The sequence below is a fragment of the Homalodisca vitripennis genome, chromosome X (assembly GCF_021130785.1).
Source record: "Homalodisca vitripennis isolate AUS2020 chromosome X, UT_GWSS_2.1, whole genome shotgun sequence".
Classification (NCBI taxonomy): Eukaryota; Metazoa; Arthropoda; class Insecta; order Hemiptera; family Cicadellidae; genus Homalodisca; species Homalodisca vitripennis.
This window is the reverse complement of record NC_060215.1, coordinates 138,532,971-138,552,764: the sequence shown is the minus strand read 5'-3', so window position 1 is coordinate 138,552,764 and position 19,794 is coordinate 138,532,971. Positions and strand designations below refer to the sequence as shown.

General features: G+C 32.6%; 1 protein-coding gene across 1 annotated transcript; it reads left to right on the top strand.

Annotated features, from left to right (window-relative positions):
• The first annotated feature begins 2,594 nt into the window (after positions 1 to 2,594).
• On the top strand, positions 2,595 to 9,245 carry LOC124369904. Its single transcript, XM_046828066.1, has 3 exons — positions 2,595 to 2,728; positions 5,407 to 5,482; positions 8,353 to 9,245. Exons 1-3 carry the CDS (start codon positions 2,610 to 2,612, stop codon positions 8,473 to 8,475), a joined length of 318 nt encoding a protein of 105 aa, XP_046684022.1. The 5' UTR covers positions 2,595 to 2,609; the 3' UTR covers positions 8,476 to 9,245.
• Positions 9,246 to 19,794: the final 10,549 nt, after the last annotated feature.

Here is a 19,794-nt window from a genome sequence, read left to right as displayed (position 1 = left end):
AACTGTGGGTCTGTTTAGCAGAGTAAAACTTGGTGTTCTCATCAAGAAGCTAAATATCTTTTTCCAACATAATGTGTTTTTTGTTTGAAATACTTTGTTTACGAGTCAGGGTTGTGCAGCACGTTTCTGCATTAATAGTTGTTTCTTGGGGCATAAAGTCCTCTAGCAAAATACCATGTCTATCCTTTAATAAATGTACCATTACCTAGCATTTTGAATGTCTGTTTGTCTTCGACAATAGGATATGTTTGTGTTCCTTCTTTCTATAGATCGTTGCTTCAATTAAGAGGTAATATGTTATACCGAAGTTTCCATCTCCTCTGATCATTCTGAATCGACAGGGGACCATCACTTTCCTCTTCATAACAAGTCAAAAATGTCATGTAAACGCTTCTCCTTTTTTTGTATGGTCCCAAGTTAGGAATATAGGGACCCAATGAAATCACTGTGTCTTAAAGTCCAAGATTTTCAGACACAACGTTGTAAGTCACTAAGATAGGTTACTTGGAAATACTGTGATAATCATGAATCTTCTGTCCTCACTTATTTTAAATTCAGTCGCAGGAAATTGGTGGTGATCACAGACGGTTAGTCTTGAACAAGCTTTGTCATAAACATTTTCACAGCCATCTTGAAATCCCCTGATTCATTGTCATACTTTACCTTCACTAATAGCATTAGGACCAATATACCTGAAATATATGTTGATTAATGTCTGCAGCCCAAATAGATTTTCGTCACAAAATGTATCATTGGTCATATCTTGTAAGTGGCGGCCAATTCTATAGTTTTAAACATTTTAAAATCACAGGATAAAGCATACAGGTTGGCTACAGATTTGTAACCGGTACCTGGTTTAGTAGCAAGTGTTCAAGCTGTGCAACCCTAATTATAGAGAGAGTACATGAAAATTACCCTCAATTAATACTTACATTTTCAGTCTAATTTGCTTATACCCTGGACAATTTTGTATTAATTCTTTGATACAAAAAATAACTACTTTTTCCCATTTCATCTCACTCAACATATTCTTGTTAAAAACTGAAGCTTAGAAAATCTCTACTGTTAAGAAGTTAAGTACCAATCAGTCGATTGATATGCAAAATATGTGTGCATTGTTTGAAGAAAACCTGTTCAAATATTAACATTTTTACCACATTTCATGGTTTTAGAATGACACCTCCATTAAAATTCCTGTAAAAATTATGGAAGTTTGATTTTGTGTAAACTTTAATGTTGGAAGCGTGTATAACACTATCAATGACCAAAACTTTATAAAATCTCTGGTGGTGTAGAAACGGTTAGTTTCTTATGTAATAATGTTGAATTCTAATTGATGTAAAATTATTTTGTGATGTAATTCATTAAAACTACAGCAGAAAACAAATAGGATGTGTTAAGTATTTCAATGTAACAAGATTGAATGACATAAAAACTTCCTTAAAGTCCATCTCACTGTACTGTACCCATGACTGTCACTAAACAACAAGATAATAGTTGGGCTAGTCTAGGTCTCGTAAAGCCCGTGATTATCAAATTTGTGATCAATGTATCCACTTTATACCGGTTCAGTCTACACTTGTTCAGACTCTATAGATCCCGTTTGAATACAAAATTTAACAATTCCACTATCTCTCTCACTTTCGTAACACTAGCAGTGTGTCTATGAAGCACGTTTAGAGGGAGTGATTGATGGCATGCAAATAAAACAAATTCCTACGAAAATGGGATTTTATCTTGTTTTTGTCTGTCTGTCTGACCAAAAGTCACTACTTATAAATACAGTTACAGCATTCTTTGTATGTCATCTCTTACGTAAACTAACATAATACCAAAAATGTTCAAGCAACATAAAATATTATTCCAAATAGGTAAAGAGTGATGTCTTTATTATACATTCATAACAACTAGGTAGCAAATATTTTACATTAAAAAAAAATTTTTGTTATTTGACGTTTTATTGCTATTTTGTTTGGTTTGTGAAGTTTTACATCTAAAATTAAATACTGTTACCATTTTGAAATTAAAAAACTGTTTTTAAATGTTTACTTTTAAGTCATGCCTCACTGAGCCATGTAACATTGTAACCCTATAACTTAAACTGTTTAGATTTGATTGGGAAGGTGATCTACCATGTTAAGAACAGAACTTAGAACTTTGTTTGAGCAATAAAACTTAGACAATTCATTAAGCCCTGTATCTCGCTTAACCCAGTTTGAGACTATTTACAGCAAAGTTATCAATTAAAGACTTTGGTCAAGACTTATCGTGGCACATAAATTTCAAGTTAGAATCCAATGTGGTCAGAGGGTGTGATTGAAACTACTTAAACATGTTTGTTTTGCAAGGCGTTCCATGGCGTTAGGTCACAGAGACTTCTGATCACTGCCAACTTCCAACCCAGTCTGGCAGCTTCTCAAATAAACAAGGAGAAGGTCCGCTTGTAAAGATAGACATTCAGTGAGGAAATCACATTCGCTTTGCCCTCACCGTGACTTATTAAATCTCTCCCAGGAGTCGTATTAGGCTTCATACATATTTCCTTCTTGATGTTGAGATCCATCACATGTGTAGCAAGAGCTCATGTCTTAATCTCCACTTTGAGTCACATGTGTTGTACACACTCATATCAGGAGGTGGAGGCCCAAGATATGTGTTTAGTCAATGGTGCCTGCCAAACGTGTGCGACAGTGACGTACTTGGCACGGCTGTTGTCGTTATCACATTTGTATGTCCTTGACAATTCTCTGTGTCACGTGTGTCCCTCTTATACTGTCTCTCAAGATAACAGTTGAAAAGATAATTGCTCTACGCTTGCATGCTTTATCTTATTAGAATTTTACTAATATTAATCCTAACGTTAGATATTTTGTCTGCTATTGCAATTTTTTCAATCCATTATCGATCACATAATAAAGATTTTACATACGATAAATTTGATTAAATGTTTTTTATTTTTCAATGAATATTCTGAAAGTACAACAAATATTATTTATTTTAAAGCTCTAATTGAGTTAAAAAATGTCTTTCGTAAACCTCGCTGTCAGAAAATATTCTCACAAGTGATTACATTTCTAGAATGGTTGATAATGTAGAATAAAACTATTATTACAGTTTTTTCTTCTATACGCTAAGATTATTTCTCTGAGAAATTTTCAACAAGAAGAATAATTGTCACAAGAAGCTTAGTCAATACTATTTGAGGAAGGTAACACATTTTTAATAGGTGATGGAATTTTTGAAATGAGTCATTAGTGAATACAATGGTGTATATTGTACATTATCATATTATTAAAGTTATATATTATTATTGCTTTTCATTAGACTAATTTATTGATATAACAATGTGGTGGTGTGCTTTCATTTATAAAATGCCCTTTTATGCTCAAAGTTAGTTTTAAATTACAATTATCAATATAACTATTAAAAAATTTAAATATGTTGTGTTTTCAATAATCAAATTAAAATATTGATTAATGTAACTAAACCATTTGTAAATACTACTTCAAAATGCCACTTCTTTGTAGGCCTATACTTAATTCTCGTTACGGCTAAATTAAATTTCTGAACCCAAAATAAATTTGTAAATTGCCTTTCTATGTTCTTAATAGTTATAGTGATAATTGTAATTTAAAACTAACTTTGAGCATAAAAGGGCATTTTATAAATAAAAGCACACTACCACATTGTTATATCAATAAATTAGTCTAATGGAAAGCAATAATAATATATAACTTTAATAAGCTGAATTGAAACATTCCTTCATATATAAATATATATTAAATATCTTTTCTCTCTAAACATTTTAAGTAATGAAGTTTTATTTAAGTTATATTTTCAGTGGCAAATGAGTAACTAATTATGAATTGTGGTGGACTTATGAATGAAGGAATATCCATAATGGCTTCACTGTATTACAGGATTTGTATAAGTGTTGTGAAGTGTCAAACACTGGTTATATAAGACAGTTATGAATTGTGGAGACTTTATGAATGAAGGAAAGGTCAAGTGGCTTCAATAACACCACAGCATTAACAGATTATTACTTATCTCGATATGTATTTACGTTTGTTGTAACTGCGCATGACTCTGTACTTTCATAATCCACCTCAATATACGTTGATTGCACCAGTTCAGGAAAATTATTTGGTAGTAATTCACAAACTCTTCCAGATTGCTTGGTAGTATTTTAATTGTTTTACCTCCTCTTTACCTTAAGCACTTTATTAATTGCACATGTCATTTACAAATATACTTTAGTGCAATACCATACAGGTTGCCCTTAAAAGTGATTAATATCGTACGTACGCCGATCATTAAACATATTCTAACTAACATAACTAGAAGTATTAGGTTTATTGTTTTGGAATCCTGTGTTCATGCAGTTGGGCATCACAATGTCCAAAGCTACGCAATTGTTATACTGGGGCTGGGCACCATATTTCTGGAATGGCACTAATTATTTTATCTGTTCAAAAATTGTATTAGGATGATTGAAATTACTAACCACACTCATTTATGAAGTCCCTGTGAGCTGCAATAACACAACTAGTTTTGTTCAAACATGTAGGACATTGTACTATCTGCTGAGAAGTAGCCTTTGCAGTAACAATGCTGGTGGCAGCACCTCATACTTTATGTAATGGTCACTCGCTCAAAGTCAATTTGCCTTACTAATCTATCTATAGTAACAAAAGTTTAAAGGAGAGGCAATTTCTTTCTTTAAGCTTATTCTGCCATTCCCCAAAGACTATTGACCTGCGTAAGGAACTTAATAAGCAGAGTAAGATGAAGAAGGTTCGGTACAGTAAGAGGTAAATTTTTGTGATAAAATGTGCATTCGTCCAGACAAGATTGTAGCTATTTATGTAGCTCGTTATCAGTCCATGCCATAGTTCATTTTTCAGACTGGGTTAATGTTTTGGACAGCCAGTATATTAAAACAATATATTTTATATCTCAAGTACACGTTAGCTTATTACAAAATCATTAAAACGGAAAAATAATTTCAATATAGGGTCAAAATGATCTGAAATAGAAAGACTAAAGTCTATGACCAGAGCTAAAGTCTTGAATCTCAGTCGGATAATAGATGTGTGCAGTGGAAAATACAGTTATCATTGTGGAGATTGTATTTCATTTTGGGCAAAATTCATCCTAGGAAAATGTAGCCTATTGTGTTTTTTAAGTACTGTTGGGAAACAAAATTTTACTTACTCTCTACAAGAAGTTCTGCATTTGAACATTTTATTCTAAATATTGACATATGTATCATATTCTTAAAGTTCTTAATATCTTAAAACCTAAGTTTAATGTAATGTTGATTTGTTGAATGCTGTAAACTTGTTTCTAGTATGTAACGTAAGGATTATCTATCAATATTTTACCAAGAGTGCAATTTTGCAGGGTGACAAACGGTGAGCTCAAGGCAATGCATCTGTCGCGCTCACTCCAGTATGCTGTGAGATTCTCTTACGCTCAGGTCAGTATTAATTGTATACAGTAATCGAATAGGAAATACTGCAATTTGGACAGTTTTTATTGCTTACATAATGTGTATCTAATTAAAAATATGTGATTTGTAACAAATATATTTTGCATCATTGAAAGAGACAAACCAGATTGAAGAGATCAAATAAATCTATCAATAAAATATTCACCTCATATTTTTGGTAAAATCAAAATATGCACCTTTACCCACCCCAAAAAAAGTCACCCTAAAAAACACCACGCTGAAATACTATTGAAAGAATGCTAGTAGCCCTTTATTTTCTGAGCATGAAGGCCAAGATAACATGAAAGCACTCACACTGTACAGTCAATGAAGTCTTTATCTTTAAACTAAGAAACTGGAAGAGTCAAGGGATCATCACTGGGAACAACAAAGCATTGCTTATTCTTCAACAAGGCAACACTTTACAGAAAGAGTTCAAATTAGAAATACATAAAAGTTATTACCCATTGATCTTACAGGGATTTCCTCTAATTATTACAAAAAAGTGTCAAACCAAATTTCTTCAAATTCTGTTTATATTGAAAGACTAGATTATAACTAAACACTATAATTGAATCTGTTCCAAAATATTTTACACATGAAGACAAAATTTGAAACAAACGCTAAATTTTTATATAAATTAATTTTTTTCAAAAGTCCAAATAGTGGTTTACCTTTGGTAATGGTTACCACATAAAAAGATATTGTATTTTTTTATTAATTATATGTATAATTAATAAAAAAGTAACTGTTTAATTGAATTAATTTTTTGTGTTTTATTTTATTTATAACATGCCAAATTTTAATGTCATGAATGAAGTAAAGTAACCAACTCCAAAGACAGCAGAGGAAACTAGTTGCTAGTGACTCTGAATTAGCCTGTTCCCCCTAATCTAGTTGTTTAGTAATAAATACAGAATTGCTTCTCAAATTTATTCAGTGATGTAAAAGAATATAACATGAGTTCACTTTAGGTGTCTTGGGCAGCTTAAATTTAATTTGAGCATTGATTTGAAACCACGCAAACATTAAAGTGTTTACTTTTTATTGGCAGGCGAGGGGGGATTGAATTGTGTCAAAGAGCAAGGCTTTTTGGAACTTTCCAACTGGTTGAAAAACAATGGATTCATACCTTTTGAATTGATATCATTTTGTTTACGGCGATTCCTTTATAACTTTCATCTCAAGCTACCAAAATTTGTTATTGATGTAATTGGAGTAAACTATTTTTAATAACTCTCATAAATATTGAGAAGTGGTCAAAGTGGGTCATGTGGTTCTGGACAATGTAATCGCAGTACGTATGATGTACGTATTACAGTGTCTTACAGTACTTCCAAATAGGCAGAAATGTTTGACAACCAGAAACATTGTGTAGTCACGTTTGCAACACGAGCACGCCTGGTAGATAGTACTAGGCGGTATCGCTTAACTTCGTGCTTGATTATAAACTTGCCCTGAGCTATGACAACGATAGGTGGTATGGTATCACCAAACTGCATGCTTGTTTATCAACTTGCTTTGTATCAGCATCAAGGCCTTATCAGTGTGTACATAATACTGATTTTGTTCAAAACCATAAAGTATGTTGCTCAAGTAAGTAGTTTTGGTGTTTAAAAACTACTGTCACCAAATAAATTTGCAAATTTTTGCAATAATTGTAAATAAGAATCTGTTTACTCTTTTTACTTAAATTGTCAAAAAAAGTTTATAATGGTCCAGAATTTAGCTTGAGATACATGGCTTGTCTTAGAGAGCAAATGGGTTTGTTTCAGACAGTAACTTTTAATTGTACTTAAAGTTTAATTATTAAAGGAATATTGATTACATGGTGCACATTTTAGCTTAAAAATTGTTTTTGTTTGAGTTTTTATTCTAATAAAGTAATCAAATTATATTTTAAGTAAATTAACATTTTACATGTGCACAATGACAGCTATCGTTTTACCAAAAATGTAATTAGACACAATTACAACAAAATTTAGTTTATGTTGGTGGACTAGGCTATTGGAACCAAAGAAGTATTCAAGCCAAAAGAAAGCCTACATTGTAAACAAGTTGAAATAATACAGCAAATAATAATATTAACAGTAAATTGTGAAGTCTTAGAAAACTCTATTTAGCTTCAGCCATATAAACTGGGTGATGCTCTGGATTTGTTTTCTACAAATTTTGTTTCTACAATGTGTCAAAATGTAGTAGATATATACTATTGACTCACAAATATTCCCTATATTATTGTCCACAAATTAGCAGAGGCGTTAACATTTTGGTTTAAAAAACCATCCCCACATTTTTATGTAATTTTACAATATGTAAGCTGAATCAAAATTTGTAAAATTATCTCATGAAGGATTGTTTGGAAAGTAGGTTCCATGTGGGTTGTAAAAGCCACATTTTAAGTTTTTTCCCAATACCACCATTGTAACATTTCTTTTGCATGTGAGCCACAATTTACCAGTCACAAAAGTAATGGTCACAAGAATCAAATTGATCATGACACTACTGTAATTCACACTTTCAGGGATATTACAAGTCGTAGTTGATTGACTTTAATGATCACTACCAGACTCAGAGTGATTCGGACTCTAAACCCCACACCCTCCATATACACTTCCTCACACCAATAGAACTGGTACTCGCACTATATTAAAGTCGTGTTGTTGGGTGTAATCTTTGTGCTGATTCACAAATAAGAAAAAATATGAGTTTGCTTGAAAAGTATACACATATTTTCAAAAGTTCTATTTTTCTGTTTATAAAAATTGGGTTTCAAACACAATTGTAATAGAAGTGTTAAATTGTATATTGTTTGGGTCATAATAATAACTGAACACCTGGGTTGTCATTTGTTGCAGAATGGAGTAAGAACGCCACAAGATAAACTTGTGATGCATTCGGCCATCGTGTTGGCTGGCCTGGGTATTACCCTTTCGTCATTCAGTGTGAAGCAGCTGCTTGCCACTAAACGACAGAACTAGCCCCACCTTCCCCACAACACAACCGGCCACTCCAACATCGCTTCCGCTCATCTTCCTCAGACTATGTCAAGCAATTCTCTTGTACATTGAAATATCGAGTATTATAACATCCGAGTCTTGTATACAGTTTTTATGTCAGTATAGTGAAATTTATGATCTTTTATTCCAAATGTGTGTTAGTTGAAAGTAGCTGTACAAATTTTGAAGTCTTGTTAGAATAAGTGTGTCGTAAAATTTATATATATTTTTTTATAGCTTGAAGTTTGTCTTGCAGGTTTAAAATAAGCACAACTCTTGCGTTATTACTGTTATTTTTAAGATGTTGTATGTTGTATAATTTACTTTTTATAGATGGAATGAACTGAGTTGCTTCTGTGTGTCCACTTTTTGGATCACAGTTTTCTTGATGAATCTCAATCAGTAATCCTACTGTGTTGTATAAAATAGTGAATAGTTGATTTTTTTACTATTAACAAGAATGCAAGTTTAAAAATTGTTATTTACGTGACTCTCAGGATAGCATTTTAATTGAGAATTATAACTGTGAATTACTTGATCCATTTTATGTTTGAACTTGAGACCTACAAATTAATAATCTCTGTAACAAAATGTTAAAAATCGTTTTGAAATTATTTAATATACAATGTTATAGTACTTGGATTATTGATTGAATGTTTTATATTCACTATTTTCTGTTCAGTGAGTTACGTTTTTATAGTAATTTATATTTACATTTTAGAATAACTTTATTAAATGCAAGAGATACTCAATTTGTGATTTAATTTCATACCTAAATGTCAGCAAAAACCTTCTCCCTTCCCTGGTTAATCCTTACCTGTACAGGATGTACAGTAATAATTATGGTATCAAACTTCACCAGGGGTTTTTTGAAAAAAATATACAAGAAATTTAATAACCCATAGTCTTGACTCGCTTAGTTTTCTGTCTGTCTGTCTGTCTGTTTGTGTGTTTTACTAAAAATATTTATCTTTGAAGTCGATATAGGTATGAACTTCAAACTTTACACACATGTTGGTATAACAAAGACCAATATTAAAAAAAGTTTTATAAAATTATCACTTCCGATTTTAAGTTGCTGTCCATCTTGTTTTTTATGTTATTTACCCTATTTAAAACACTTAAATTTGTTAGTTAATACATAGGAGTAACATAACATGGTGAAGGTTTTTATTTATGAACATTTTAAGACCAAGTTTATTGTGCTACGATAAATAATAACAGAGAAATTTAAGTTTTCCTGAGTACACTCCTTTGTTTACATTTAACACACGAATATTCATAGTTTTACCAAAGGAATCAGTGCCATTACTACTTTTTACACCTGAAATAAGCATCTATTACTATCAATTTTGATATTTTCACTAAAAATAAATAAATTATCTTAACCTAAAATTTGTTTTATTTACAAAAAATTTATTAGTACAAGATGTATGACAAGAATATAAAACACAGCTTTTAAGAGATAAAAAAAACAATACAGCTTTTAATGCTTCTAGAATTTTTTGAAACAAAGTATCACATTAAGTGTTGAAAACGGCAACCCCACTCCTCGTTGCCGAGTCTGAAGCGTCGCAAACTCGATTGTCAGATATCTTGGAAAGTATTTGTCTCCTGGAAATGAGCTCGTGCCTCAACAGTTCAAGCAACAAGGTCCTTTATGCCTACAACAGGAATAAGATATGGAGAATGTGGAAGCTATGGGACAGTGCCGCCATGTGAAATCCATTTTTCTCTGAACACTAAATTTATATATTCGAACTTCAATGACAAAATGTGCTGGTGCTGCAACCATAGGTCTAGTCTCTGTTGAAGAGGCACATTTTATAGGTCAGGTAAAACATCTCTAAGAAACACAACATATGACTGAGCATTCAGCCTGTTAGGTAGAATGTGAGGCCCAATAAGCATATCATTTCAAATTCCAACACACAATAATTGAAGATCTGATTTGATGCCCACTTCGACAATAGCATTAGGATTTACTTGGACTCTTACATTAAATATCCCCTCACGATTAAAGCTTGTTTTGTGTATGTAAATAGTCCATTTTTTAGAAAATTTGATGAGTTTCTTACCGTAAAAACCAACGAGCACATTCCACTCTTTTAGAATAATCCTAAGCATTAAAAGCTTACAATTTCTGCAATTTAAAAGTATGTTGAAGGTTGTGGTGCAATGCATTTATATACTGTATATTTTTATGTGTTATATATTATTTGCAATCGCTCTCATACTAATAGATGAATTTCTTTCGACTTGAAGCAGTATATTTTCTTCAAAATCTACTAAACAAACTGTTTTAGGCCCACCTGCAACACTCATGCCCTTTTAAAACTTTCCATTTTCCCCGAATCGATTTTTTAATCTCAGGACAAGAAGCTTAGATTGCACCTAGTCCTGTAAGGATCTTTGCGATGCTTCTGGAGTGACAGTGGTTAAAGGGGAAGCCAACTCTGAACTAGTCTCTCCAGTCAAAGCAGACAGGGGGTGGTACACCCTTATATTTAGGCTAGCAAGAACCTTTGACACTTAGGGAACGAACCTCACCAAGTGTTGTGCCGCTCTTTGACATCCGTAAGGTTGCCTAGATTAAAGTGACACATCGGTTTTTGCTGTGCCCAGTGTGGGTTCAACTGGATGATATAAACCAACCAGAAGTTACTCCTACTGGGGAATCCTAAGTCGATTACTAATTGATATAAACATTTTTAGTTAGGGTGTCTTCTATGTGGAAAGCGGTTAGCATACATTCTACAGGCTAATCCAGTATTACCGTTGGCCAATACATACACAAAATGGATGTCAACACAATCCGCATTAAAAAAATTCTCCATCACGGATGAAATGTAAACAAGAACTAAAGTTTATATGAAGACAACAACAATGGGCGGGTTATTCCAAAAGTTATAGGTCATTAAATAATAATCAGCTGATAATGATGTTGACATGATCCGTGATCAATAACTTGTAGTGTGTTAAATGTAAATAAAGGAGTGTGCCTAGAAAAACTTAAATTTCTCCGTTAATTATTGTAGTACAACAAACTTGGTCTTAAAATGTTCATAAATAAAAACCTTCACCATGTTATGTTACTCCTATGTATTTACTAACAAATTTAAGGGTTTTAAATAGGGTAAATAGCATAGAAAACTTCATATGGGCGGCACTTTGTAACTGAAAGTGATAATTATATACTGTAACACTTTTTTTTAATATTGGTCTTTTTTAAACTAACAGGTATCTAAAGTTATGAGTTCATACCTTTATCGACTTGAAAGATAAAACTTTTTTTAGCTAAGAACATAAACAAACAGACAGATGGAAAACTAAGCGAGATAAAACTATGCTTTATTAGAAATTTCTTGTATATTTTGACTTTGAAAGTCACCTGGTGAAGTTTCATTGTAATTTCTGTCACACTTACACCAAGATTTTTATCTGTCAAGAGAATGGTGTTGACAATTCTTCCAGAAGTATCAAAGAAATTATCAGATTGTGCTTGTATTTATTTCCATTTTTGTGTAAGGAAAGTTATGTGTTAATGGTTTCATACCTTACTTTCCATAGCACATTGCATCAATCTTATCTGTTTTGGCAATCTATTTTGTGGGTTTTTACTCGTATATTACAAAAGGTTATATACATTTTCTGTTAAAATCATAATCTTATTTGTCCTAGGGAACAGATAATCTTTTTGAATTTTATTTGGTCAGCTTCAATCCTGATCTTTGTGTCAATGATAGACCGTTTGAAATATCAAACTTAAGTCTCTCCCTGAGCAATAATTTTTGTTCAGTTTCTGACTTATATTGAAAATCACTAAAACTATCTGTATGTATAAAAAAGGTGATAACCTTTTACCTCTAAATTTACTGTCACTCAGTCACTTGTAAATAAATTATTGTGTTGCAGTGTGATTTGCAATTACTTAAATATATTTACTAGTAAATCTTTAATTTTTAGAAAGAGGTTATTTACAGGAGAGAAAAGAAACAGTAATTTTCAAATAGGTGTACCACCGGCGCCAGTACTGGGTGCCTTTCTTTTTATAACAGTCATAAATTATTTATTTCTCTTTTCACATTCTATATAAATCTATATACAGATGACATTTTTGTAAAATAAACAACAATATTTTAAATATATAAAGGTTACATGAATTAATGTGTGGTTTAAGATGGTTTTATTTGAATAACCGATATTATCAAGATGAAATTACATTACTTTTAATATATTTAGATATTAAATTTGTACAAAGAAACTATACTAAAGTGCTGTAATGACAACTAAAAATCTTGGACAATCCTCTAGAATAGAATAGCATAAGACAAGACACAAATAGAAGGTAGTGAAAGAATTCTTAACCCTTGTCTCGCATATTACGGGAAATCCTGCGTGGGAAAGATTTCAGTATGTGTATATCAGCAAATCTCGCTGCTAAAATTTTAACCTCAATCGCAAAATGTAGTTTGTAAAACTGGTGATAAATGTCTTACAATTTTAACTGGATGTCAGACAATAGATGTGATCTATCCGAAACTGGTGGTCACAGCAACAGAATACCATTTTTCCGTTGTACGCTGTCACGTTTTAGGGTTTCATCTGTGTGGGGAGGATGACAATGCAATTCTTGAGATCTGCACACAAGCTCTGTTCCTACACATGCTATATGTTACATCTGAACATTATTTACTGTCACTGCAGAATGGCTTTAATTAAGATTTCAATTTGGTGTGTTTTTTTTAATGGTTGTTATTTATTTTTCGCTGAGTTGGAAAATTTTATGTTTTGTTTTCTATACATATATATATATATTTATAAAAAAATTATTTTAAAGGTCTTTCAAAACATTAGGTTTAATTTTTTTACTTTCTATAATAACTACAGAAATATTAATTCATATATAATTTTAAGCCGATTAACATAAATTTTTTATAAACTAATTGCATGCTAGTGGGAAACATAGAAATTTATATCCAGCACTCTAAGGGTTAATACTACAAAACATGATGCACAGTGGGCTTGGTCTGATATATTAGTCTAATTGACCTTTTATGTAATATACTAATCTAATCTTTACAGATTAAACTAATAGGCTGTCAAGAACCTTCCTCTCCATGTGGAACTACCTATATCCAGCAGAGTGCATCTATTCTTTCATACATCCTCTTAAATACTATTTCTTTGATGCTATTGTATCTTTTAAGATCGGCTATACTGATCCATCTAGATGTTAGCTCGATAAGAGCAATGTTAATCACTTTTATGACCTTAATGTAGGTCATAGAATTATGAGAGATGTCATAAGTTAAATATGCATCATAATGTTGTAAACTAAACATTTTTTTATGTATATTAAACATATATTTAAAATGAGACATTACCTATAATTCTACGACAAAAAAATCAGGTCGTGAAAGTGTTTAAAATTGTTCTCCCTTCCCTTTAGGTTCTTTTGGCTCAAATTATGCAAAAACAACCTCCTGTTCTTGTAACTCTTTAAAAACTTGTTGGATATTAGAAGTAAAACTGATTTAGCATTAAGAGAGAGTTATGTGCCATGATCCCTTATTGTTATTAATATTCAATTAGTAGAATATTTTGTACTCTAGAGAGTTTGTTTGGTGATTTGTAGCAAATACCAGAGGTAACCGTAGAGGGTATGGTGTACTCCCAGGGGTCAGATGTAGCTATCAAAGCTATAAATGTGTTACACTAGATCTCATCGAGGAATTAAAGGGTATGAATGAAACATGGCACCTTTATTTATTGATAAGCATCACATTACATCATAATTTTATGACAGGTGATTTATCATGAAACGTAAAAGACTGAAGTAAATTAAAATTCTCAAAATATGGATTAAAATCAAATAACAATAAGTATAATAAATGAAACAACAATTTTAAAATATGACATATTAAAAATTGTAAATACATTCAATAATTTGATTTGTTCAGTTAAACAATACAATAGAACAATAAATTAAAATATGTCAAATACAAACAATAACTAAATATAATAAATAAAACAGCAATTGAAACATATTAGTTTGTTAAATGATATTAAGTAATATAGGGTATTTTCTTATTGGTATTCTAAAAATTCTGTTAAAGAATAGAATGCCCTTTGCTCAAGCCACTGATGTAGATTTTTTTAATTTACTTGGACAAGTAATGTCCCGAAGATACATAGGTAACCTGTTGTAAACTTTTGGCCCCACATACTGAGGCAGACATTCAAACAAAGTTAGTCTAAACTGTACCGGTTTTGTAACATGTTTGTGTCTTGTGCTATGGCTGTGGACTGTTGGATTCTCCATAAATGTGTTAAGTTTTAACTTTACTGAACATGCTATCTCCAAGATGTAGTGGCTGTAAAGTGTTAACATTTTTAGATTAATGAAACTGGTTTTGCAGGTATGCCTGCTAAAATTCTCACGGCCTTCTTTTGCAGGATAAAGACTTTATCAGCATGTCTAGAGACATCCCATACTGATAAACCATAATTCATATGTGAGGAGAAATAAGCATGGTAAACAGCAAGTTGGGTTTTTAATGTTGTTGAATGAATTCAACAATATTTAACTCTATCTCAATTACATAGATAGAGTTTATGATGTTAAGATATTGTAAGGATTAGAATTAACTGCTTTAAATTCAATTAATTGGATCTTAGACATATTCATGGAGAGTTCATTGACAGATAGAGATCCAATCCCTCAAACAATCAGTTCTGTCTCTACAATGTTTTTCATAGAGACAGTGCTGTCAGCCTTGTAAATCAATGTTGTGCCATCAGCATACTAGTAAACCTCCATTTGTGTTCTATCAACCAAATCATTTGCATTACTATGAAAAGAGAGGGTCCAAAATAGAACCTTGTAGTACACCATATTCAAGGCTACTCCAGTTTGATTTATAATTTAGACCAAATATTTTAAAATTATTCTTTATTTTCTGGATTTTAAATAAGGGATAAACCAATCAGTCAGTCCTCTGTGACTGTGGGGGGAGGGGGTGGATCCCCCACTTCTTCCAAGGCCTCTGCCGTTAGGCTTTTGCCTTGTGTTGGGTAAGGGTCAAAGTCCTAGTAGCTATCGCTACCTGTCAGTGGAAGGATAAACCAACCCAATTCTGTATTTTTTATCCCAACGCTTGATAACTTGCATTGTAGGATTTCATGACTGACACAGCCAAAGGCCTTAGACAGGTCACAGAGAACACCAACAGCCCTCTGTGACCTATCTAAAGCCCCAGACACACGGTCAATCAAATTTGAGAATGCTTTGCCAGTGCTGAAATTTGTATGAAAGTCGTATTGTGATGGATTTAAAAGACAGTTGGACTCTAAATATTTATTCAGTTTAATTTCTACTACCTTTTCATAGATTTAAAAAAAGAAAAAAACTATAGTAATGCACTCGGGCGGTAGCAAGATGGGACGTTCACTCTTCCTTTTTTAAATAATGGTTTCACCTCAGCATATTTGAATTTTTCTGGAAATATGCCTTGTGTAAGTGATTGGTCAATCAATTTACAAAGAGGGTCCCCAATTATGAAAGATGCCCTTAAAGACCTGAATTGGTATATCGTCCAAGGTCATAGCCTTTTAATTTCTTAGGTGGGCTAAGACTTCCTAACTCCACTAATGTTATCTTGTGAAAATTTAAAAGTAAATTCTGAATTGGTGTTTGCAATGGGGTGGAAATTGTTAAGTTTTTGTGCCTTGGTTTTGTTGACTTGCCTGTTACTCATTTTTTGGAACATTACTAAAAAAATCGTTACATTTATCAGCCAATAATGTTAGGTAGTGGACATTCGCATCAATTTTTATTAATATACGAATTGGTATTTCAGGTTTTTAAAATGTTTATTCCTAGTTCATTTTTTGTTACTGCCCAAGTACCTTTGGATTGAATTTGTTTTCAGCTGTTATAAATTTATCATTGCACTTTTGCTTTACCAGAGTGACAACTTAAAAAAAAACTCACTGATTTTTCGCCCTACAAATTTTGAATTACAGACCTGCAATGTTTTTTTTTTTGTGTGTGTATGAGATTCACCAGATCTTCACAAAGTTCTTCCTATGCAGAGAGAGGTTGTGGTGATGCAGTACCATTCTTACGTCTTTATCACTGGTAATGTATATAGAATAAGACATTTTTAAAGCAATCAGATGAGAAATTGGGTAGTGCACATACGTAAAGGTTGTGATGGAGTAGTCGGCTGCACAAACGTCACAATTCTAGTAAGTATGGGAAGGTACCGTTTGTTTTACAATTAGATTAACAGAATGATTATGGTTAAAATTAAATGTTAATTAAATTTAATGGGGTGTTCTATTCGTAATCGTAAGCCGTATGGTCCCTGAGTTACTTGGCAGTGAAACTGTTTTTGTTTATTTTTCCCAGTTACTCAGTGAGTCATACTGTTAATTCGGTGTGTAAAAACTTTTAAAAAAGCATTGAGAATTGAAAAAGATGAAGGTTTGAATAAATCTTATTGCTTCTATAGGTCTGTAGTTTGAACTAAGAGTGATTTCTTATCATCTCCATGGCTCAGTGTAAAACCCTGAAGAGGTCCTAAACTACATTTAACAACATAATCTTGAAAATGGATTTCATAACATTTTTGAAGTCCTTCATATTTTGTTTACATTGCCACTAACCATAGCTAGTGCTGAATAACAATTTTAAAAACTAAGATAATTAAAACATCTCTGCCTAGTACAATTGTCAGGAGAGACTTGTGGATCTGGCGTCAATCTCTATTGAAAGTGAGATAGCAAACAGATTTAAAGGCTCTCGCGGAAGAATTTGCTAAACAGAAAGCAAGAAAAGTACCAGTAGAACTTTAGGAGTATAAATACAGTACTCTTAACCAGTATTTTCTAAGTAACTTTTGGACCATTATTAAGAAAACATAATCAATGTACATAAACAAGAACTAATGTATATTGTTAAGAGTACTAAAATAAAAAACTATTATCTTAATCTATCTGAGTTTCTGAGAGAACTGTGCATGGTGATATTATAAAACCCATATAGCCGTATGTAAAACTGTATGTTATGCAGCTTTTCTAATACTAATTTAGATTTGTAATTATTAAGCTATACAAAGTCAATGTTAAAACCAATTTTCTAATTAACATAATACATTGAGGTTTGTGGATATAAAATTGTATGTATGATTAATATTTGTTTTATTTACTTGTCCCAATCATTAAAGGTAAAAAAAATAAAATTCTTTGTTATACAAATTATTAACAAAAAACCGTTTTTAGAAAGTTTTGTACCCGGCAAACCCTGTCCAAGCCATAGATATATAAAAAGCACCTTAATAAGGATGCAAAACTTGTTTTTGCCTAAGGTGCCAACGCCATAAAACTGGCTCTGTTGAATGTTCAAATAGGGAGAAATAGAAGACCAGTTTTGTTGTGGAGTGGAGTGGCCTCTCAAAACAGCTAAACGTTAACGATTGCTCTCTGAGATCCATTTTAGGAGAGTTAACAATTACTTTTCATAAGATTCATTTAACCAAGAAGCTTTATATTAGCTGGAGGATATGGATTTGTTATTATGATATAAAAAGAAATATAGTAGGCCTATATAGGCTTTCAAGAAAACAACGATCCATTATAAAACTCGAGATATCGATGTTCTTGTTTGTGAAAACAATACACTAGGTTTGTTTGTTTAAAATTTAACACAAAGACTGTTTTAATTTCAACATTCAGAAAGTTACAAAACCGTTTTCTGAAACTGATTGAACCAGTGTTGTTTTTATGCAGGATGCAGATGATATTGAACTGCTTATTACCTCAAACATCAAGGAATTTATGCTGTGTATGCTCCTGTTGCTTGTAAGAGAATAAATTTAAGAAGTGAATGATGTAGGAAAAACCTGGACAGAGAATAAATTTCGGTACAGATACTGAAAGAAAAGGGCAAGTGAAAACAGGTATTGCTATAAAACTATAAGAAACAGATTAAATGGCATGGTGTGAAAAACAAAAATGTTTTGAGAAACATTGTTCACCCTCTAAGCGACCAAAATAACGTTAGCTGTCAAACTTAATGCAATGTGGAACTATAAATAGTAATTGTAATATATTACCTCCTCCTGAAATGAAAATAGATTACATTAATAAGTATTTTACAGAAATGGGTAGATCAATCAAAATCAGTTGGCATTTTCCATCTCAGAAAATATGGTTTCAGGAGTGGAGTAAGTTTTATAAGGTCTAGCAAATTAAAGTGGAGTGAAGTGTGCAATGAAGTATGATGAGATGTGTAAGTGTAAAGTCAAATAGTACCTAAGCATCATCCTTGATAGGGGTCTGAAGTGAGGGCCACAGTTGGAAAGGTTTTTGCGAGAGAGAGAGAGAAAGAGTGAGGGGGGGGAAGAGAGAGAGAGAGAGAGAGGGGGGGGGGAAAGAGAGAGAGAGAGAGATATATGGTCCTAGATAGAATAAGCGGGTCTTAGGGATTTAAACCGAGGCTTCTGTACTGGCTTTACGTCTTCGTCTTTACCTTCATTACCGTTTGGGTTTGTTGTCTGGAGACCAAAAACAGAGGCCAAGAGTGTGGTAGCTGGTCTGGCCAGCATCAAAAGGATGGCTTGCCTGGCTATCCCTGGGGCCATTCTAAGTGTACTAGTTGCAATTATAAACTACTATCTCAATCTTGTCTCCTTGGATATTGTTTTTCGGGATGATGCCAAGTAGAGTGCTTACTGTCTTCAGCAGGTGGAGCTTCGGTCAGTCTCGGGTTGCAACAGTGGGTATTGCAAAATACGCATCCTGATTTAGAGAAATGCTCTGCTCATATTCTCTGATCAGATGCCTCCCTTCAAAAATCTCTTCAGGATTTTGACACCTTTTAGGGAGTTTTGGTCGGAAGGAAAGAAACCTATTCCATCAATTGAACTTGAATGATTTACAGATGGCTCTAAAACAGAAACTGGCACAGGCACTGGGATTGTGGGAGTGAGACCATGCAGAGAACTGGTGGGCCATATGGGTCAAATAATTCCACAGTGTTCAGTCAGAAGTACCAGCCATTATGAAATGTACTCATGAAAATCTTTATCTGCAATATAAGAGCAAGCCGATCAGCATATTCACAGATAGCTAGGTAGCATTTTAGGGAGTAGGACTATTGTGTGCTGAGTTCTAAACTTTTCTTGGATTATTATCAATTCATTCCTTCCATTGGCAGAATCAACAAAGTTATATGGAATTTCTAGGGGGCTACATTATGCTTTGTTGTAGATTTACATACCTTGATGACCCTAT

Excerpts from the sequence above, each read along its gene's own strand:
- LOC124369904 (XM_046828066.1), top strand. The coding sequence starts at position 2,610 with ATGTGTTGTACACACTCATATCAGGAGGTGGAGGCCCAAGATATGTGT. Across the intron at positions 2,729-5,406 it reads CTGTTGTCGTTATCACATTT|GGTGACAAACGGTGAGCTCA; the intron begins GTATGTCCTTGA and ends GCAATTTTGCAG. Across the intron at positions 5,483-8,352 it reads TGAGATTCTCTTACGCTCAG|AATGGAGTAAGAACGCCACA; the intron begins GTCAGTATTAAT and ends CATTTGTTGCAG.